Genomic DNA, 23,766 nt, shown 5'->3' on the forward strand with positions numbered 1-23,766 from the left:
AACTAAATTTATTCTCTTTCATCCAATTATCAAATTTCTAAAGTGCAAAAATTAGGTATTTCTGCCATTAGCCTGAAAATGGAACACTCGGCAAAAAAGCAGAATTTTGCTTTTTGAACGGCTGACTCTGTGTTTGTATGTCAAAACAAAAGTTGGGAAAAAAGAAATTAGAAAATGGTGGGAAAACAAGGAAAGTTGTCTAAAAAGGTATAAGGTAGTCCTAAGGTATAGGACTTTGAGTTTCTATGAGAAGATAAGATCAGGGGAAAAAAAAAAATCTTCAGAGTCAGTTAGGAACCAAGAGCTAATGAGAATAATGAAGGAAATCTGCAGTGCTAGTTGCTTTCTTTGCCAGACACACAGAAGAATGAAGCTGTAAATTCCACAGCCATGTGGACCAATTTAAGCTGCCCCCAGGAGTGACAAACACACAATGTAAATAGCAAAGAATGGGAAAAATAGCCGAGTCTCAAATCTCTGGTTCCACTTATTAGCAAAGCAGTGCTAACCCCATTCCAGCTCCCTGCATTTGCAGAAACTACACCATCTAGTGACTTCCTACAGTCATAAAAAACATTGCATGCTCATCCTTTTACTTTGTTCATGCCTTTTATTTCTAACTTCAGAGGAACAGATTGAGAATGTCGATTTATTATCTAGTAGCTTCCTACAGTTGGAAACAGGAGTCAGCAACGCTCACATTTTGAAAAAAAAACTGCAATGGGTGAGAAGAAAAAACATCCAAGTAGAACAGTGGTTAGAAATTACAGAATACAGCTAATGTTTCACACACAAATTGCTGTAAGCTACACCCATAGTTAGGAGAATGTAACTTAAAGAGAAAATAATTGTGGAGGTTCTAACTGAACAAAAGAAAAGCATTACAAATTCAGGACGTTAGTTAATCCTCAACCTAAATAAATATGTTATGACATGAAAATACAGCCCAGATGTCTGAACAACTTTTCTTTTACCCTATTACACCATACTGGTACTAGTGGTAGTAATATACCTGAAGTTATTTGTAGTTTTACATTAAATTAATTTCTAGAGATCATCTAATCCACATATGCCAGTGTTCTGCATGAGTATTTTAATATTTAATTTTAATTTTGCATGAAAATTTCTACATAATTCCTGGCAAGACTCCCACAGCAGCCTGGCAGCCAGTCACAGCAGCAGAACTAGCTGAGCCTTCCTTTCAATTATCCCCAGCTCCCACTGTGGAAGAACCCACTGCCCCAATTTCAATCACCAGCTTCACTTTCTGACTTCATTGCTCCTGGCTTGACACCATTTAATCACTTTATGCCAAAACACCCTGGTGTAAGTTATTTGTAAAATATTTGATTCAAACATTTTTCCTAAACATAAATTAATATATAATGAAAATATGTACTATTATAATTACATAATTTTATATAATCAAATAGAATAAAAACATAATAAAATGATTACTGTAACAGACACATGGGAAGAGAACAGTCCCTCTGTCCAGAGTTGTGGGCCCTAAAGCACACCTAAAACAAAGATTAATTTTGTGTTTCTTCACACACACTCCTGGAGCCTTTGCACCAAGAACCTCAGTTTGGAAGACTCCCATTTTACAATCCAAGGCAACAGAACACAGAGTTCCTTGTCCCATGTCGCCAAGGAAGCCCATGAAGAACCAGGGACTTGTACCAAGACCTTTTAAATTGCAGACAACTAAGAGTAAACCAAGGCTGCATTTCAGCTGCAAGCTGAAAATCAGAAGGCAAAAGGGGCAGTCATAGCAAAGAAAGAATAAAGAAAAAAGAAAGTCACACTAGTTCCACTATTCAGAAAATAAGACTAAGGAATCGAGCTAGGGACTAAGGAATTACCAAAGGGGAAGGCATTGGGTATCCAGCAGAAGAAACCTAAGGGAAAATTTCCAGACCTGAAGCAAGGAACTCAAGACTGGCTAGCTAGAAAAGTGCCACCTTTCCTGGTTTTCTGGGGTGGTTTTTTGGTTTTGGTTGGTTAGTTTTTTGTTTGGTTTTTTTGCTTGTTTGTTTTATATATTTTTACTAATTATGGCAAAAGCCAGGAACCTTCCTTGTCATGAGCCTGAGTTAATGGTCAGTGACTCAGTATTTTAAGCCAGACATACCAACCAACCTCTAAACTAAGATAAAACATGAGAATTACAGCTACAAATTTGGACTGCTTTGTGTTTTCTGGACTGAAAAATTTTAGACAGTTACAAGGAGAGACGAAGAATCACTACTTACATTTTGTTCCACAAAGACAGAAGAAATGTGCAAAATGTGCCCTGTGTGCATAAGCACCATGTTTGGTAAGTTCTCTACATGGAGTAAAATGTAACATCTTCAGCACTTACATACTCCTTCTCGGTAGTTCAATGCATTTATGAGTTGTCTTGGAACTTAAAAACCCTGCATGCTATGACCTGGGCAACATTTCAAGTATTACCTGATTTGAAGATGTGTATTAAGCACATAAGCAGTGTTCCCAGCTCCTGGCAGTAGAAAGTGTGCTGCTGCTCATTCATGTCCACTTTTAATTGCTTGGTGACAATATCTTCCAGTAGAATGCCAACCAGTTGTAGTAAGAATCTTGAAAGAAACACATACAGTCGATAGGAAAACTATCAATCTTTCAGAAAGAGATGAGGTTAGCCAATGAAACTTGGAATTGAAAAATAAAATACAAAGCTCTTGTCCACCCATCCTAAATAACATACTAAATGAAATGCTACAGAACAGATTAACCTAAAACAAATAGCATGCTATATGATCACAAGCATGTCAATAATTACATATTAAATCCAGATTATCTCTCATCAGCTACAGTCACAGTAGCATTGGCCCAATTCACTTACAAAGCAAATATTCAGAATGCTGTGGTGTCTTTATAGTGATTTGCTAAAAGTGATTGAGTTAAATCAAACTAAAACCAAGCTGTGACAGTGACCACAGCTCAGCTGAACAGGGGTAATTCAGCAAGGCACAGTAATTCACCTGTTTACCTCACCTCACCCATCCACATTCTACTACACAAGTTCTTTATCAAACCTCCAGCTGGAACAACATGTGGTGTCAAAAGAAGCACCAAAAGAGGGCATTTGAGGAAAGCCATCCTTGCTCCTAGCCATGACCATGACTCCATTACTCACATCACTGCTGTTGGACATCAGGTCACAGTATGGGTGTCCAGAAGACCCTCTTCCCTCTACCTACAACCCTCAGAGTGAGCTGAATGACATGAAACAGCATTCTATTCCTATCTGAAGTTCCCCACTTGAGTAAAATGTTATTATTTTCTTAAACAAACAGCTATTTCAAATGCTTCCCACCGCATTAAAACCTAATGCCTTAATGACAAACATTATGTCAACATAATACTGCTGCCATTTCTCCATGCTTCTTTTGCCTGAAGTTTGTCATTGTCCAAGGACATCAACATGGGAAGTCAACTAGACAAAGCTGGGTCTTAAAAAAAAGAAAGAGCAGAACTGACTCAATAGATTTGAATCCCACTGCTGCCAAGTTTCTAATACAGAACCTGGGCTTCCACTTACAGGGATGTTTCATCATTCAGTCCCCACACAGAAAGGAAGGAAAGCAGTGAAGTTTCTGGACCTGGTTTTCCTAAATCCAGGATTCACTCATTTTATCAGCTCTATTAGGTCTTTCACTTGGCTTGAGAAGATGTACCAAAACAATTCAAAGTTCTACTAAAATCTGCTCAACTTCTCCATCTCTGTCCATCTCAATATTCCTCCCTACACACACACTTGTCCCATGTCAACTTATTAACAGACTTGATTCCATTTACACAGAGGTTTTATACATGTTAAATATTACCCAATGTACTTGTGATTTCTCAGAACTCTTTTTTTTTTCCCCAGGTTACTCAAAAGACAATGTACCTGGAAAATGTCTCTTCAGGTGGGTATTTCACCTGTTTGACCTCAGTGCGATCCTCTGGTGTGGACATGTTATTTTCTCCACATCTCAGCCTGTTGATCACTTGACATGAAATCAAGTATGGTGAGAAGGAAAGCTCTTGTATGCGGGACAGAACGATGTCTTCTGTTGACTGCGAAATCAGAACTCTAAGGATAGCTAAAATTCCAGAAATCCACAGCTGGACAGTGCTCACTGATGCCTAACACAAACACAGAAATACAGAAGACTGAATACTTTTGAAGTTAAATGACACAACATAGAAAGGCATTAAAAAATTAGCATTTTCATTCACTTGTAAAAAATCAGACCCTTTTAAGAATGGAGCAAACCAGAAGTAAATTTTAAGTTCAGATCTTACAAAATGCTACTCCTGTGGTAACGGTCAAGCTCATATTCACTGGTAAACAATCTCTCAGCTATAAAAGCATTACTAATACTTGTGTAAGAAAAATGTAATTTGCCTATAAAATTGCATTTTATTTTATTATAACAGTACCTTCCTTTACATTCCCGATCCTCAACATACAAAATGAAGGAAAGTAATTCACAAGCAGAACACTTCAGTATCAAGTACTCTCAGCTGGTAAATCACATTAGTTCTGGCCAATTTGTTCCCAAATTCTGCTGCTCGTACTTTAACATCACTTAGCAAATTATTAAAGAGAAACACATTCTCTTTAGTTTTGCATGAAAGATATCAGAAAAGATTTCTCTTTTCTGAAAACAGTAGCTTACCATTGTTTTAGGAGTAACAAACATGCTCCTTAAAAGCATGTCCACAGGGCGAAGGGATGAAGGGGCCAAAATTTCAAACAAAGTGTTCAGTACTCCCAAAGCATCATGAGAGTCTATATGCATCTGTGAAAGAAAAAACACAAAACTCATTTCTAACTGTCCACTAAGGTAACTTCTACATAAAATTTACAATCTGTGTTTTAAACATTTTTGTAACAACCTGTAAGAAAGTGGTTCTTTACAGTACAAAATTCAGAGCAACCAAAAGCTATAAAAGATAAATTTTAAACTCCATTGCAGGCCTTCCTAGACATGAGTTTTAAGAACATGGACAAAAATCTGTCATTTGAAATCCAGTGCGCATACCACATGTATTTCATTTGGAGAAATAGGCCTCATTAAAAGAATGAGACCAAAAGACTGATTTGTCACAAAATTTAGAGACTTTTCTCTCACTGCACATCCTACCAGGTTTATTTATAGACTGCAATGCTGGTCACGATTAAACTTCGGCAGGCAACTAGGAGAAAAGAAACCTAATTATCAGAAAAGTGAACAGCTACAGTGGCAGGACAGCTTACTTGAACAGTTTTCAAGATAAATTATAAAGTAAACAACTGCAAAAAGCAAAGGACTGGCCTACAAATCTGGATGACCCTATCCTTGCTTAAATAATTTGGAAGATGATCGTGTGCAGTCACACAAAACAACAGCAATTTCACTTTGTCAGCATTTCAGCTCGCTCTAAAACTGTTGTGTGATCCTGCCCACTCTTCCCAGACATGAGATCTCCTCGCAGGATTGGGGAACTGCCATCATGGAGCAAAGAATATCTGGGGCTAGAGCACCTCTGCTATGGAGACAGCTGGGAGAGCTGGGGTTGTTCAGTCTGGAGAAGGCTCTTCCAGTACCTACAGGGGCTACAGGAGAACAGGAAAGGGACTTGTGCACAGGCAGGTGGACAAAGGTGCACAGAGGACAAGGGGGAATGGCTTTGCACTGAAAGCATGTGGATTTATATCAGGAAGAAATTCTTTACTGTGAAGGTGGTGGGGCACTGGAATAGGCTGCACAGAGAAGGGATGGCCATCCCATTCATGGAAGTGCTCAAGGCCAGGTTGGATGGGGCTTTGAGTAATCTGGTCTGCAGTTGAACCCACTGTAGCCATAAAAAAAGTCATTCTGACATTGTATGAACATGGGACCATCTTCACACCCTTTAGTAAGTGTTCTGATATAATCATGTACCTAAGAGAAACAGAATGACCTTCCTCTAGAGACAGTCTTGATCATACTGCATATACTTAATGCATTTCAATATGAACTTCATCACTTCAAAGACTTAAGTTTACCTTGCAGCAGTTGTTTTTTCCATATATGGCAACCACAATTTCAATAAAATTTGTCTTCATACAAAAAAAAGGAAAAATCAAATACTCAAAGCCACTATTGATACATATATTACAGCAATTATTTAAGGTGTTTGTAGAATTAAAACAATGATAGAACCACCTGTTGTTTTGCAAGCATTGGGAGAATGATGTCAGCTATTTGCCGAGACAATCTCTTCCATTTGTCTTCATTTTCTTTATGACACTGCTGCAATACCAAGATGAACATTTCTAGCACCTAAGGAAAAGTAAAGAAAAAAGTAAGTAAACACCAATACTAAGAGAAAACATTCCAGTAATATCATAGTAGGAAAGAATATTCATTTCAACCACCTACCAAAAAGACAAAAGAGAAAAAAAAACCCACATGAGAGAACTGCACATCTTTAAAACCCCATTTTCAGATTAAAAGTCTGTTCTTAGTAACAAGTTTTTTGGGGGGTGGTTTTTAAAGGATTTTCCAGTTATTTTTTTAAACTAGAAAAATGTTTGCTTTGTACTTTTAAAAATGGTATTTGTCAAAGACTACTCAAACAACTGGAAAAAAAATCATAAATCTAAATACCACACCACTTATTCAACAAAAAGGGCAGGAAGAAAGAGAGCAATTTTACATGTGTATATTCTGTCTTGACTCTAGCTTCAATAAAATTTAAATTTGGTCAAGGAAACAAAACAGACATTTTTATGAGGCTCATTCTCCTGAGACATGTCAGTTTCATAAAAAAGTTTTAAGAGACAACATAATGGAGCACACCAAGCAAGGAGCACTTCTGGTAGCTGGATGTGTTATAGGTTTGGGGGTAATAGAGACCACACGTTGAAGGACAGGCAGACAAGAGACACAGCAAGCAAGAATGTTAATGTATGAACTGGCAAGGGGGACTGTTTCAGGAAACAAGTTAGAGCATTTGTAAAAGCAAATTCAGGTAGTTCAGATTAGAGAGAGGGAGATTCCCAGGTGACTTTCTTCCCAAAAGATTTTCTCAGGAGAGGAGATAGGAGCAATTCCAGGCTACAAAACTTAACTCTGGAGCTCCGTGGGTGGCAGCTCCAGTTGCAACAGAAAAAAGTTGAAGGCTGCAGCTCTGGGACCCTCTCAAATGTCCAAGGAAACCAGTGCAGACCATCCCAGCCACAGCCAGGGAACAACAGAATAGCCCAGGGTTGGTTTAGACATATTGCAGCAGCAGAACAGGGCAGAGTAAGAACTACAAATGGGATGGTGTGGGAAGAGCAGTGCATGGGTGGTCTTTAATAGGTTAAGTGTGTCAGAAGGAGATCTGCCAGCAATTGCAGTACCTTATATAACAAAGTTATTCACTATTTCACATCATGTGTCTACAGAGTGTCATTTCATACAGTTATATTAGTCATTTTATGATTATAAAACTACAAATTCAAAAGAAAATGTGGATACACAAAATTACCCCAATCTGAACACGCAGTTCTAACAAATTATTTTGACAAGATGTACTGACTTTTTTCAGAAAATACAGTGTTTCCATTAGCATACACCAGAACTGCATTTTCACATTATGAAACAAAGGCACATTAGGTTTGTTAAGCACCTGAATAAGCAGTAAGATCCCATGTTGATCATGACACTTCTCTCAAAATTACTTTTATGTTTTTCTTTAAAACAAAGTGTATTGACAAAAGTCATTGTTACACTCCTACAAAGCAGAAACATGTTTTCCAAGTCTGGGTCAAAGTAGTAAGTCATAATAAATACCTAATTACCAGTGTCATTACCTTGTTCAAGTGTTATTCAAGATACTGTTATAGCACAGCAATACCTAAATCATCTCCATGCAGCATGTTTCCTAATTTTAAACTTGTCTCCTTCTCCATTTTACTCCCATTCTTTCAATTTTCTTCTCTTCACTAACCTTCTGTTTATTCTGTCTGCAACACAACCAAGATCATGATCCTAACTGGAGCTTTTTAGTTTTTTGTTTTCTAGGCTTGACTAGGAAAGTCTACAGGTATGTTACTTGACCTCAAATACTAATTTGTAGTGCAGAACCTTTCCCATACCCTTAAAAAATCTTTGCATATTCTCTCTATAAGGAAAGATATCACACAGAGTCCAGCTATTCCAGCTTTGTAGAGAAAATGATTAATACTGCCTGAAGCACTTTTAGCAGTCACAGCAATGTTACCCTTTCACAGACCACAAAGGGAGACCCTTCATCCTCCTCTCCTACCTGATGGTACTGGATAAGTCTCAGCAGCATTGACACTACAACCTCCTTCTGAGTTTCCAGCTCTTTTCCAGCATCAGCTTTATTTGTTCCTCTTAACACAAAGAGATCATGAACAATGGGTTGCAGAGCTGGTATTGCTGAAATGAGATGTATTTGTTTTAGTATGAGACAAATCACTCCTGAACAGTGATTTCTTGAACTAACAGGTCAGTTACTAATAGTAAGCTGGGTTCTAGTTCATTAAAGGTTTTACCCATACCTAAAACCCCACAACCCTGTAATTATCATGCATAATGATGGATATTTTTTTACTTGTTGTTAAAAAATTACGGACACATTTGCCCATTCTCACAGAACTAAAAAAAAGTTATTTTTATACAGTATTCCTCTACAGAATCACTGGAAAATATGAGAGAGATGCTTCTTCTTAAAGGCTGAAAGTAGAAGGAAAGGGAAGTGGACAAAAAATTAAAATCAAAGCTTTGCACATACTGCTAAGTTGTGAACTTATTACTGAATAAAGTTTCAAATAAAAGCTTTGTTGCAATTATGAACAATGCAGAATGTAGAGCAGCAGTGTTAGTGTGATATAATAAATTTCCTGAGGGAATTAAGTGAAAAGAATTGCATGTCTTAAAAGTTAGGGTCTTCTGGAACACTGAGTATGACAACAGTTTTCTATAGCTAGTAGTCAGCATTGGATTTATTGCTGAACTATTACTATTAAATGTTGATGCCTTTTTTCTGTCTTTCTTTTTTTTTGATAGTTTTTGTTGTTGTTCTGTTTTTGAATTACCATGTGTAACAGCTTTCCTCCCACTGGCCATGATACCATCACACAGCTGAATGATCTTGGGAATTCCAATTATTTGTTTGGAATGATATCGCTCATAAGACAGCAACACCAGGAAAAAGAAGATATTAGGAATAATTGCTTCAGACTCCCTGAAAACAAAACAAAACAAAAAATTCAAGTGTCAAGTTTGAATTGCACAGCTTTGTTCAGGAAAACCTATCTTTTCACAGTCCAGGTTTCTTTGCAGAATATGTTGCTCTGGTTTCATACAGTACTTCTGTAATTTTTGTGCCCTGTTCTGCACAATAGGATTTTTCCCCACGGATTTCTTTCAATCTTTGACCATTACAGTTACTAATATTATAACATACTGTCTAATGCACATTAGATTATTTCTGTAGAAGATCCACAGAGCAAAAGAACAACTTCTCTCTTCATTAAAACTCAAGTGTGAGAAAAAACAGAAATAACTGACAGTAAAAATTTCACTGATTTCCTTATGATCTATTAGATCCTATACAATGTGTACCAGGTGACCAGAGAACATAGGGATTCACTCCGAATCCACAGTAGGAAAAAGCAGCTCTCCCTTAAGCAATTGCATCTAGCAATGAAATGCTGATTTCTGGAAGCATAGCTTTGGCAGGGGGGCCCAAAGGAATGGGTTTACAATACCAAAACGGAGAAACAAAACAACACAGTTGTAGATTATTACTATTATTATTATTATTATTATTTTCAATTTTGCTTCCTGACTTGTTCAGTCACATGGAACCTAAAGTATCTGGAAGAGTTACCACTGGAGCCAGAGAATAAACCAGCACATTGCCCAGAAGAAAACTCTCCCTTTCTCATAAGGCAGAAATAACCAGCAGATCTAATCCCTACTTGTAACACATCACTGATCTGTCTTTCAGAACAAGACAGTTGCAAACCCTCATTGTTCAAAGACTCTTTGCCAATTCCATACCTGAACTGTCCTACTTCAATGTATTCAAACTGCTTTAGCACAAATCCAATAAACACCTAAAGAGAGAAAAAAGTGTGCATCAGAACAGAGACATTAATTTTCATTTGAAACAATTTTGACAGTTATAGACAGGCACTGAAAATCATTTGCACCACGTTATGAAATGTTCCCTCTGCAGTTACAGAAGATGGAGAAACCTGCTGAAGCTTAATTACAGCTTGCACGAACTTAAGCCACATTTAACCTGTAGTCTGTATATTTTTAAGTATAACTTCATCTTTCACTCATGAAATACAATATTTGAGGTATTACAGTCAAGAAATTAAGAATTAGCCAAAAAATCTAAACCGAGATAAAATCCAAAATCCACTTATGCATTTAGAAGAATTATCTCTTCATGAATTTACAGAAAACTTAAGTATTGCAAGTCACATTTTCAGGTTTATAAATGACAACTGTACTAAATAAAACACTTATAAGTAAACCATTTAAATTTTATATTACAAATTCCCTGCTTCTGTGGACAACTACACAGACTACTGCGTTTGCCACTAGCTCCCCTCACTGCCATTAACATCAAACAATAGTTATCACCCACAATGCTCATTACAGTGATAAGGAAGTCCATACTCTCAGTATGGAAGAAGGTATTTCCATTTGTAAATGAAGTTTTATTGAAAGTGACTTTATTGTTCACAGCATTTTATTCCTAAAGTCCATCTCACAAGCAGTTCTTAAATAGCTGTGGCAGAACTCAAAAAGTCATTTACATGCAAAAAAAACCCAGCGGTCTGAAGCTATTTGTGGCTGAGGGCTGGGAAATTGAGTCTCACCCTCCTGCAAGTCTTCACTTTTAGTATAATGAATGGACTGCTGGAAATATTTTTGCTGCAGATGTTAATTGAGCCTGCTGGTGAGATGTGTATGACAATTTGCCAATGTGGTGAGGTACCAACCTGATCTGAATCCAGAAGACAGTAGTTAACTCGCAGCTGAACCAGTTGAGCAAGCAAGTCTAGAACTTGTCTCTGCAGCTGTACCGACGTTGTTGTTGTGTATTGTTTCAATGCTTTTATGACAAGGGGTTCAAATAAACGAATGTGATTGTGAATAGCATTCTGTAATAGAGAGATTTTAAAGTAATCTAACATCTGAACACGTCTCTGATTCAAAGCCAAATTAGTTTTGAAAGGAGGAAAAATGTTTTAAATCTAAGGTACCGCTCTTTCAGGAGAACACAGATACAAGTACCTTATCAGCACGATGTTTTGCTGCACTGGAAATGCTAGTTTTCAGCTGTGTAGAAACTTTCTGCAGCACATCAAACCATCTGTTACAAAAAAAAACCGAAAAACCCCACACACATTAAAAAAAAATACAACAAATACACTGTCCTTAGATGCATTTTACTGTGCCAATGCCAACTTCTCTTAATCTACTTGACCGCTTCAACAATTTTAGTAAAAACAAAGGGCAGAGACAACCTACAATACACTTTGATCAGAGAAAGATGTTCTAGTCTTTGCTTAGTTATCCTTCTGCCTTTCCTTTAACACACTATTTGCTGTGTTTATAAATTAATAATATACTTTTGAATACAAGCATTTAAAATTATTATGCTTTTAAAAACTTCAATGATATTCATTTTAATGACTTAATTTTGCTTTGGAAAACATTTTAGTGATAACTGCATCCAGGATGTGCTCACCAAGACAAGTTCCTCTGCTTAACTCTGTATTTTCAAGTTACACAGCACCCCAATGATACATTTATGAAAACCACTAAGAACAGACTCTAGTTCAAGTGAACATTATGATGTAAGGGAAGGAATTACCCTGAAGCATCGTGCTCCTGCTCAGCCTGCACCATGTTCCTCAGACTGGCATCAGCAAGGGCCTGTGTGAAGTGTGTGTAGGGTGCCATGAAGCAATAGTGGTAGAGGCCAGGCCTGAGGTTGGAGGAACCCAAGCGCTGAGCTTTGCCTTGAGCTTTGCTGGGGTTTGAAGATGAGCCATCATACTGAGAAGCCAGATTTGTCCCAAACAATGTTTTCAATAACTAGAGAAAAAAATTGGAAGGAAAAGGAGAAAAGTTAACTCTCGGGGCTTTAGCCGCTCAGAGTGACCCTGAGATGCATTACAAAGTCTCTTTTCCCAGCCCAGCAACCAAAGAAGGAGTCAGAACTCTTCAGTTCTCGGTCTCAAGGTTGTTTATTGTTTCTTATCTATAAAATTCTTTCTCCTGTCCAGCCGAGGTCTGCTCAGCAGGACAGCCAGAGGCACTCTGCCTCCCCTGGGGCGGTGTTGTCTTTTTAAACTAAAAACCACGTGTACAATGTTTACAATTACTTTTCAATACCTATCACCTATGTTAGACAGTGAGCTTCTACTCTAAACCAATCTAAAAGTGCCACCATCACAGCAGAAGATGGAGGCCAAGAAGAAGGAGAAAGGCTGGACACGCCCAGATTCCTCCATCTCGCCCCCCTGAACCCCCACTCTAAAAACCCCAAAAAAATCTATTTTTCACCCCATGACAAACTGATTATTATTCTACTTATACTTTTGTGGTTTGCACATCCTCATATAAGATTGGTAACTTGCTCCATGGGTCATAATCAAAACCACAGGCATATTGGGCTCTGTGCCAGGGTCTCTGAGCCCCCTGGCAGGGGTCCTTGCAATCCAGGACAGCCAGAGGGATGTCCTGAATTCCGACAAGTAACATTCCAGGAAAAAAAAGCCTTGACTTGTCTCTCAGTGTCATTAACCTTGGAGGACTTAAACCTAAATATTTAATTGGAAGCCTGCAAGAAATCCATCACTAAGGCAGTCAGTTCTTTGCTTTCTAGGGTTTTTTCATACAGTTGACTAGCTGAAGAACACTTTTGGTAAGGTAGGAAGCAAGCTTGTTTTCTGAACATCAGTTAAAATAGTTCTGTGAACTGGAAGCAGTTCAAGAGGGAACTAATATCAAGTCACCAAACAAACAGTGAAAATGAAATAAAATATGCTGTCTTTGCTCCACCTGGGCAAATGTTTCTACATACCACTTCCCTTACAAGCATGGCCATCCTTAGCATCCAATTGACAAAAGGACATCACGATTAACACACACACCACACAAAAAAAAACCTCCTTACCTGCTGTACACACACTGTTGCCATTGTTGGCTCTCTGTTGAAACATGATTTTAGATATCCCAAAATTTCTTCTACACACTAGAATATCAGAAAAACAAGTGCATTAAATTGATGTTTTTTTCATTATACAAAACATTACAGTGAAAAACTGTCAGTAGCATAGGTTTTTGTACTAAGTAAAACTATATTAATTTAAAGGAAATCAAGGAATTACAGAAAGAAATAAGAATTCAACATTTTCCTCTAATCTTAAAATACTACAATGTCTAACACCACAGTTAAGGAGAAAAAAAATAGCAAAACATAGGAGAGGAAGGAGGGCAATAGGTCTTCTGACATTTTGTATATTTAGACATATGAATATAGGGAATGACTGAAGGCAAATGATTTGGCTGAAAAGAAAAATCCCCAAGCGAAATTTAAAAAGCAAAAAATTATTCCAGTTTTCAATAGCAGCAATTTAACCTGGAGAATCTGCTTTAGCCCTTTATTCAACTTTGTGGAAGCACAACATTTGCAAAACTACTGCCCCTTGGAAGAGTAGCAATTTGAAATCAGTGATACATGTTTTCTCCCAGTAAGGACCATAGATACTGGACAAGTTAACTATAAAATACAAAACAAACCAATCTTATACCTTTCCAATGTCCTGAAGAGTAGCAAGTTCCAAGATTTGAGAGAGAACATCTAAGGCAGACCGCAAGAAACATCCAAACTTCTCATTTGTGTTCTGGAGATCCAAAGTAACCTGTTCCCAGAAAATAAAACCACATTACTCAAGAAAGCGACAAATTACTGGGAGAAGTGGGTATTGACACAAAATGATCTTTTGTATAAAATTTCACTGACAGCTTAGACTTGCTGATGCATTGCTGGAAAGGCAGGACTCCATTTTGACCAAGAGAAAAAAAAGGGATCTTCTTGCTTGAGGATGGCCTAGGGCATTGACAAGCCATGGAGCTGGATGATGCATTTCTGATAAACACAGCAGGTGTAATAAGAACACAGTCCTTGAAGTAAATATCAGATGACCAACTCTCTAGGGAATGCATCTTCTGTTACCTGAATTAATGAGGAAAAAGCTTCCCCATCTTGGAATAAAGTGCAGAGACAACAGACATGGGGATTTATTTGGGACTGCCAAACCAGCAAAGAATCATTTGGTACCAGCAATAATGACAGCAGAGAAACAACAGGGTGACAGTGCCTATCATGGGTTGTTATTTGGCCACTTTGTTTTTATTGGAGGTAGTTGTGATCTGTAACTTTTTTGTGTGTGTGTGTACCAACTGTTTATACAGGTAAACCAGTGAGCCGACAGAGACAGAGCCAGTTTGAAAGAAAGAAAGTGATTATTCAACCCCACTGCAGTCCAATAAAACAATACCATGCAGTACCTTATAATTAGCATGGGTTGCTTTCAAGACATCATACAACTTCAGGTATGATGGAAGATGATAAAAGCTTCCTACTGAAGATGATTTACTTATTGGAACAGGTCCTGTAGCATCAGTTTGCCTAGAAGCTTAAAAGAGTATCATAGATTAGCACAATATGCCTTTTCTAGGCTGCTCATAACAAGTACATGATATAATTTACTACATCTGCATTATTAAGGAGCATGCATTTTTCAATCCATGTGTATATTCCAAACTGAAGACACAAACTGTGCACAACTTGAAAATGAGCACTCCAACCATCCAGCCTGCTGTGGAGAGAGAAATTAACCCAGAGGGCTTGATACTGAAGTGCATGTACAATTAACAAAACAGAATTAACATGTGTTTACTTCATTCATTACTAATGAAATAAAAGGTTTCAAGATTCAGAATCTCATTTCCAAAAGCAATATAAGTCACTCCTGCCAAAAGCTGGAAAGCAACTTTCAAATTTCTTTTAAGTAACATATGTGCAAAAATTATTTTAGTCAATAGCTGAGGAGATTCATAAAAAGTGAGGAAAAGGATTCAGCATTGCTTTGGTTCTGAAAAGTACAGTTAATCTTCAGCTTACAGTCAATAAAAACCAAAACAGTAGAGAAGCCCCCACCCACAGCTGCCTTCCCACCAGTGCAGTACCCTGCCAGCCTCTTGAACTGAAACTCCAGAAGAGTTACTCAGTTTTATCTCTTCTCTCTCTGCCATAACCACGTGGTGTGGCGCAGGCAGATGGAAGGGTTAACAAAGTGATGTGCCTACCTGGACTTGCTTCACCACTCTTCTTAGGGCTCATGGGCACAGATGCCTGCTCCACAGACTCCCTCTCCTTCCCCTTTCTCCGAATTGGACTAAGAGAAGGTGGGTTTGTGAGAGAAGGTAATGCTGCCTAGAATTAAAAGAACCTTTATTAGTTTTGTGAGCAAGTAGTTTTTTTTCTTCTATAAAAATACAAGCATATTCCTCTTTTGTTTAAACTCCCCTTCATTTGACTGTCAGTTAAATTGAAATGTTTCAGGTTCAGGACATGAATTTCCTGTGTGAAAAGGAAATAGTTTAATATATTCTCCACTTTATTTTCAACTTCAGCATAGGCCAATGATATTAAATTTTCAGCTTCAGCATAAGCCAATGAGATGAAATTAGAGCTCAATGACTACACTTCCTTTTGATTCCAAATAAAGGAGTGTCAAAATTATATTCAAACATTTTTAAAATATGAAGAAATTACTGATCTTAACAATACTGTCTTACAGTTTCTAAATCAGTCTCTAAATGCATATGCCTCAAAAAAATCTCAAAAATCCCCGAGCCTGGAAGTACCTGATATAAGCTCTTTAAAAGTCAAAATATTTTACAGGATATTCAGAAGATAAAAGTTATTTTTAACCTCAAAAGGAGCTGAGTGCATTACAACCAGCCAACCAACCCAAAAGTCAACACATTTCCCAGAGTATGCCATCCAATACTTCACGTACTCTATATACTCCTAAGTGAATTAATGTTTAAAGTGAAGTCAGCAGGAATGAAAGACTCAAAATTTAGGGTAATATTTTAAACACTCCAGAACTAAAGGAAAACCTCTTATGTGAAGAAAAATATGCATTTTTTTCATGGTACTTGTTTTACTATACAAAGTGGAGTCATCAAGGAATTAGATACTTACCTATATCAAGTCTAAAATGTGAAGAGGTCTATAGCACAACAGTATTTAAGTCACATCATTTTATTTTTTATTTTTAATATATACCTTTACTGCTGGACCAGGAGCAACATCATCCATCACATGTGCACAAATATTGATGACCTTCAGCAGATGAGAAAAGAGCTGTTCTACTAAAGTGACCAGAGCTCGATCTGACAGAGCTGGCCAGGGCTCCTCCTGCTTTGCAGCACCTTGGTTTGCATCTTCTTCAGCACTCCAGGGATTCTTTAAGCACTTGGGAGCACTTGCTACAATTTCAGGAAAGAAAAGACAAAACTTGGAATTAAGCACCAGAAAATTTTGAAGGCAGATATGGTTATCATCTCTGTATGAACAGAAGTTCAATCAGAATTTCAAAGCCAGGAGTAGCTGCACAGTTTAAAACAAAACCAACAAAATATGAGCTCTTTGTACCCAGCTTGTACTAAGCATGCCCTTTGGTAACTGGAGGAAATTTGCAACTTAGCTACAAAGAGGCAGTTTCTTGTCAAACCTCCTGGGTGCAAGTTCCTTCTTTATTTCTTCTGCTTAATCTTGGAAGTTGTTCATGGCATACAATCAGAATAGAGTGAGATATGGACCTTCTAATGCTAATGGTAAAAATATTAGGACAATCCTACTTTTTTTTATCCTGCCTTACCTGCAAGCAAGTTTCCAGTCAAAATCAAAGCATCCTGATGTGCTGAGAGGTCCAGTGGGAACCAAGCTGACGAAAGCAGAGACAGGACCAAGCCAGCCATACCAATGGTGCAGCCCTTCTGAGCTTCATCTGAAGAACTTGGCTGAGAAACACTGCAAGTTTAATTTTGGAATGTCATGACTTTTTATCTCCCTTTTGGCAAATTAAAAGTCTTGAGAAAACCAAGTCAAGCAGATGGCTAATCTAATGAAATTAAATCTGTGCTACAGAAATACACATTTAACACTCAAATACAACTTCAAAAAGCAATTTGCAGCAGAGACCTGACAATACTCTGGTTTCTTGAAGAGCCATTACCTTCCTTTTAGTAGCAAATATCAAGGCTATAGTGACACCTACCGATAAACTGAAGAATTCTGTATTTATTTGCTACCCACTACAGTCCTGAACTATCTTCAGTTAAGTCTTGTGCATATGCAAGGTAAGAACAGGAGACATTAACTGTAGTATTTTAATGTAACAAGACAGTGCTTTAAAGTGACAAGAAATTAATTAAACAATTGCATTACATCAAATCTTCTATATTTTTTGAGTGAACACAATCCAAGATGGTAGTTTTCTGCTGCATTCTATATTTTCCTTGATTATAAAATCAGATTTTCCCATGGAAGTCAAGTTTAAGAAAGGGCAGGCAGAGATCACAGTAAGATGTTTGGTGATACTCTGTGAATTACACACATCACCTCAAAGCTGTAAGACCTAAATACTTCAGATTCTTTCAGGAGAAGATCTTACATAATCTCTAAATAAAGGGAATCTGGAAATCGTTCAAAATATTTTTAAATTTGAAATAATTAAAATCTTTGAATACAGTTACTCTAGTCTCACACAACAGGAATTTCAGAAAATTAACCTGACACTAAGTATAGCTATAATTTTGATAAAGCTTCAGAGGTAATTACAGTGCCTTTCTTTGGTTTCTGTAAAGTATTTTCACAGGCAACTGTTATTTATTTCACATCCAGTCAGAAGTCCATTACTTAATCTATGTTGAGCTGTACAGAGTTGGAATGCAGCAGTTCCAGTAACTTGTTAATCATAAGAACAACAACACTTAAGATAGGAAGGAATTTTTGGCAAAATTCTCATGTTACTATCCATGTTATTATATTCTTATTATCCAGAACAAGAAATGTCTATATCATTCCACAAAAATAAAATTACAGTCTAAATTCATATAAACACTGGCCAAAAATTTGTGAAGAAGGAATGAGAGGAAAGGGCAAAGGCTATACCATTGGATCATTTATAAATATTACATGCATCTTTAAAACAACATTTTTAAGCTAGGTAGAAGAGAAGATATATTGATTTTATTTTTCAGCTAAGTACTGCTCACATCCTAAATTACTTCATTTGTTACCACTGGACCACATTTTTTATTCTACATATACAGAGCACACCACAGTTAGGGCCAGCAAGGGAAGCAAGGGCTTGCTGACAAGAAAAGCATCTGAGGGATGCTCATTTTTTGTGTTTGGGATTTGGTTTTAAAATAAGACAAAATTTTCCAACTGAACAGAGTAAGAGACACAATGTCAGCAACAAAGAAAATCAACACAAATTATATTAAATCTATTTAAAAACCCAACAGGTCTCCAGGTGCATATCTCCAGTAGCTACTTTTGCTGCTCACATGGCACAGCACTAATAATCAGAGGCAAAATCAGAACTTTTAGGCTACCAGCTGTACATTTTCATCTGAAGAAACTCTTCAGAATGTAAGTAATTTGGGCCTATCATGTATTACCTATATTAACAATGAAGTATTATAGATACCCAATTTGCTGTTCCCCCTCAGTGTGCCAAATTAGAACAATTTAAATGCATCTGACACTATTATAGCAGCCAAGATAAACCAGCTTCCTTGACCCACCATTTTTCAACCCAGATATGAAATCAAGATGAAAATTTCAATGTTCAAATTTTAGAGAGATACTACAAAATATAATATCCCAAAGATAAACATCCTTTCAAAAGTTCTTAAGCACAGAATATTTCATAGATGCTGACTATATCTATCTTTCTGTAAGAGCAGCTACAGCTAATCCCTGTGAATCCCTGGTTCCAGAGGTGACAAATGCTGGTACTTAATACCCTGACAACATGAAGTTACCATCTTCTGTATTCTGTACAAAGTTCTTAAAGAACTGCTAAGATAAATCAGGACTTCAATGCCTAAGCAAGTCCACTTCTGTTTCATAAATGTGACTTCCAGAAGCTTGATTAACAAAAGAGGGAACATACCCACAGTGCCATCCCACACTCCAAGTGCACACTGGAAATGTTGTGGAGAGAAGACACAAAGCCTCACAGCAGCCAAACTGAAAAGCAGACACCAAGAATCAAATTAGTTTCACCACAGGAAGAGTTAGCAACACAATATCTTAAGAGTGAGAATTAAATCTATTACTACTGCCATTGTCACAGTACAAAAGCCTCAAATACAAATACATTCAGATCACAAAAAAAAAGCAGCATGTAAAACAGGAAACAGTCAGCCACCATAGCAAGAAAACTCAAAGAAACTCATATGTACAACTCATATGTACAAAAACTCACTGTAAGTGCTCTTGTAGTGGATATTGTCAGTGCATGGGAAATTGCTGCAATAACCCTTGAAAGGTTGTTTTCCATAGTGACATCTGTTGGACTTTGCAGCATATTGTAACCTCTGTATGCTCTGAAACAAAAACATTTATACCCACTAAAACACGTCCTTAAAAAACCCCATCCCAATCAAAAATTATTAATTTTATAACTTAATATTTAAGCTTAAATTACTAGCATGTATTTCACAGACTGCTTGTAACACACAAAACCAGAGAACAGTCTAAATACCACCTTATATTGTTGTATTTTTGGAGTTGTATTAAATGCTATTTGGTTTATAAATAAATCCTCTTTGTTAGTGAACAGAAGTAGTAGATCAACTGTCAGTTTCTAACTAGATACTTGAGAAATGACCACCCAATTAACTTTGCTGTGGTCTTTGCTGTAGCTCAAATGGATTCAACATTTTTGCACATTCACAAAGTTTGGATTATTGCTGTAGAAACTCCATTTTCTATGCAGAACAACACTAGATCCACAAAGTACTATTGCTTCCATACTATAGCATATATCTTAAGTGAGAGGATCAAGACCATATACCAAAAGATATATAATTAAAAACTTCTATGACAAACTGATAGAATCCAACAACCCCTACAAATATATACAACTCATACTGTCTTAAGACTGAAAAAGTACAACTGGCAGCAAAAATACAACAACATCACACTATCAAAACCAGAATTTATTTTTCAGTTATAAAGGGAGTACAGCCTTCTGCAACTACAATCATTAAACAGAATGTGGAGAGTTGTAAACCTGGATGAACACACCTGAAGAACAGTAACATACATACAATTAGCTTGAAAAGCTGGATCTGGTTTTATGATTTAATGGGCAAGTAGAGTGACTTCAGGATGGAGGGAAGAAACTATCTCAAAACAAGGACTCTCAGTGTGTGAGCAGTCACCAGTAACTCACAACATACTCTTTGAACATGAGTCAGTTTCTGCAGAGCTTAAACCTACTACAGGCGCTCCTACAGACTAGACAAGGAATTCATAAGCACATGGATTTGCAGGATTTAACTACAGTCCTAGACCTTGCAAAGTGAAATTTAGGTCTCCATTCCTTTGGAAGCAAGGCCAGGCAGGAAACACACCTGGTGATAGTGCTCACTGCAAAGTGAGATGGGGGCTGTGTTTCATGCATGAGGAGTTTCAGGTAGACACTGCTTTGGTCTCGTGCCACTGCCACCACTGGGTCAGCCTGTCCTTGATCACAGTTATAAAACAGCTTTGGAACAAGCCTGAAAGAAAATTAAGTGTCAAAAAGATAATCAGATATTATTTAACACCCAGTTTAAACACAGTTAATATACAGTTCAGCAAGCTACATATATTAATTACATATATCAAACTGTAAATAGCTATTACCTAAATTCATTAAGCTGAATATATCTTTATATAACTGCTCTTCATTATAATCAAGGAGCTCAAGTTAGGACAAAGCAACTGCTCCAGACATACAGTAATTTAAAAAAAAAGTATTTTATGAAGATACCTCCTCATACATACAACAAACACTTACATAGATTATTTCTCTCTTGCTGTTCCCTGATCTCCCCAGATATTTTCCCCATGAGTATCTGTATCAACTGAGAACTCATTTTTACTGAAAAAAACCATTTTTTACCATCTGATCTCTATGCAGCAACACGGAAACATAAAACCAAATCCAGTCTTCTTGAACAGTATTTTCAACTTACATAAAATGAAAAGCTATTTTACATGTTTTTATAATCTCAGGGGTACTCCCAATTAATGTCCTTACTGGATGTTTCAAGGGGTTTCTACAAGCTTATAGTAGTTTTCTTGGGCAGGTTGTCTTTTCCAATCTTAACACACCTCCTGTCACTATGTCAGCATGAAGACAGAAAAAACTTCAACTTGTTACCACCCAGTTAATAAAATAACTCAATTTCAGAATCAAGTCCCTTAATAAAAGCCATAAGCTCTATGATGCAACAGTTCATGACTCCTCTGCTGAGCTGCTTTGGCAATATAAACACTTTCAAATGTCAGAACTTTAAAAGTTTAGTTGTCCTTTATTTGTTATTAGGAATGGATGGCAATTAACACTATGAAAAAATAGGAAAGAAAACTCCTCTGATAATAAAATATACCAGGCATTCAGTATTACATGCTCCCAACTTCTTTAAACATAAAATTTAGGTCTTGGAATTCCAGCAAATAAACTACCAACTAATCCTTACCCTTTGGTGCATTTATCTGTACAGCAACTATAACTGTAGTAGGTTACAGCAAACATCTGCTTTGCAAACAAAATTAGCTGCTGCACTGTAATCAGTGAGCACAAAAGTTTTAAGATACACTGTGTATGACCATGTGAAAACTACAGTGCTTGGGAGTTGGGACAAATCTGTAGAACTGTAACATTTTAAGTCAGTCAGCCACTGCCAGGATACTGAACAAACCACTTCAGCATGAAAAAAAAAATATTCTGAAGAAGTTGAAACTGAAAGTGACCCTCAGAATGTAATACAATGTAACACCCTCAGAATGTAATTTAATGGAAATGGATTGCTAATAGAAAGCAAAGTACAATTACCTGATCAGTCAGAATGATGCATGTCCCAGGTACCACAAAGATAGATTTGTTTCCCATTTCTCTTTTGAACAAATATATATACATGCATATAGATATATATATGTATTTTAAAAACACCCAAGTGATTATTTTAGTTATAGGTACACATCAATATGCAAGTATCTTCCTAAACTACTTTTTCTTTTCCTATAAATGAAAATGTCACATGTACCTCGTTAATGAAGCTGCAGCCACATGTCTCACTCTTGGATCCTCATCTCCAAGTAGACTTATTACAACATTTTCAAGTACTCTCTCCTGAAGCTTTAATAGCTAGAAAATAAATGAGCACAGTAAATAAAGTTCACTGACCATTTTCATCATTTGACCTTATTGTGAAAGGAGAGTTCACAAGTGAGATTTCATCTGTCATACAAGCCTGCAAGACCATCTTCACCTTAACATTGTCAACCACATTCTCTGACTACACAAATGTCAATTTTTTTTTAAGTTTAAGGAGAACAAGCTACAAAACACACAAACATACCAGAGAAAACAAAGATATCTGAATCACCATAGTAAATGTATTCCCAATTGTAGTAAGTTTTAGAATGTGAATTATTTACACAAAAAACACAGCGGCCATCCGTGTCGACAGAATTTAAAAACAAAGTGACGACATTGCACTGGTACCTTAATCCAGAAACACAATATACTGATTAAATAATTTACTTACACCAGTATAATGATGAACACCTCTGTGCAAGCTCTCAGTTTTTCCTTCCAAGAAGTTGACTAGCCTATCACAAAATAGAATTTATAGTACATTAGTGAACATTTTGTGTTATTCCTCCCTTCACTGCTCTGAGGGTTCTTTTTTTTTTTTTTAAACCACCATAGGGAAAATGTAAATAGTAAACACTTTTTGCAAGCTTTAGAAAAGGTAAGTTATTTGCTAGTATACTATCTGGCTAGTGTAACTGAAGAAAAATAATCCTTCCATTTAAAAAACCCATTATTTAAAGACCATGATTTTAATTGTATTTTTTCCCATGCACAGAATCATCAGACTAGTTTGAAAAGACAGTAACACATTCCAAACATCACTATTCACAAGGAGTCCACTTTTGTACGACTAAGAATTTTCATATAAACATCTTCTGTCTTTCAACTTGGAAGAATCAATACAGGATGAGAGAATGCAAGAAAAAGAACAAGTCACATTTATTTCAGTATTAAAAGAAACTGAGTGACTACAGAGAGCTGATAAGAGAGTACATGTCAGGGACTTTCTCTTTAAAAAACACATAAAACTGGATGGAAAAACTAAGTTGGATTCCAAATGATGTGGTCCCTCTCTGATCACACATTTAGAGAAGACTTGATACAACAGACTAATGAACAATAAACTTCAATACAGTGTTACTAGGATTGGGCTTGGTTGTGCAGTCAGTGGTAACTTTACAAAGGAATTCATACAGGATTGACCGATCTGAATTAGTTTTATGAAACTCATTAATGCTTCAGAATAAATTGTGCCATTACAGTTTCAGTTTCCTGTA

The 23,766-nt window shown here is 36.8% G+C and overlaps 1 protein-coding gene across 1 annotated transcript in view; it reads right to left on the reverse strand.

Annotated features, from left to right (window-relative positions):
• The window catches only part of HTT (huntingtin), an 81,678-nt gene that overhangs the window by 30,760 nt on the left and 27,152 nt on the right, over positions 1-23,766 (reverse strand). The window contains exons 20-40 of the mRNA XM_058804176.1: positions 22,941-23,004; positions 22,437-22,537; positions 20,757-20,903; positions 19,604-19,724; positions 19,289-19,365; positions 16,982-17,133; positions 16,387-16,589; positions 15,399-15,525; positions 14,598-14,725; positions 13,838-13,948; positions 13,201-13,278; positions 11,893-12,116; positions 11,310-11,388; positions 11,015-11,176; positions 10,059-10,114; positions 9,089-9,237; positions 8,293-8,429; positions 6,204-6,320; positions 4,692-4,814; positions 3,917-4,155; positions 2,458-2,600 (exon numbers count right to left, since the gene is read on the reverse strand). Coding sequence (XP_058660159.1) covers positions 2,458-2,600; positions 3,917-4,155; positions 4,692-4,814; positions 6,204-6,320; positions 8,293-8,429; positions 9,089-9,237; positions 10,059-10,114; positions 11,015-11,176; positions 11,310-11,388; positions 11,893-12,116; positions 13,201-13,278; positions 13,838-13,948; positions 14,598-14,725; positions 15,399-15,525; positions 16,387-16,589; positions 16,982-17,133; positions 19,289-19,365; positions 19,604-19,724; positions 20,757-20,903; positions 22,437-22,537; positions 22,941-23,004 — 2,738 coding nt within the window. The remainder of the gene's footprint in view (positions 1-2,457; positions 2,601-3,916; positions 4,156-4,691; positions 4,815-6,203; positions 6,321-8,292; positions 8,430-9,088; positions 9,238-10,058; positions 10,115-11,014; positions 11,177-11,309; positions 11,389-11,892; positions 12,117-13,200; positions 13,279-13,837; positions 13,949-14,597; positions 14,726-15,398; positions 15,526-16,386; positions 16,590-16,981; positions 17,134-19,288; positions 19,366-19,603; positions 19,725-20,756; positions 20,904-22,436; positions 22,538-22,940; positions 23,005-23,766) is intronic.

This window comes from Ammospiza caudacuta, chromosome 4 (assembly GCF_027887145.1).
Source record: "Ammospiza caudacuta isolate bAmmCau1 chromosome 4, bAmmCau1.pri, whole genome shotgun sequence".
NCBI lineage: Eukaryota > Metazoa > Chordata > Aves > Passeriformes > Passerellidae > Ammospiza > Ammospiza caudacuta.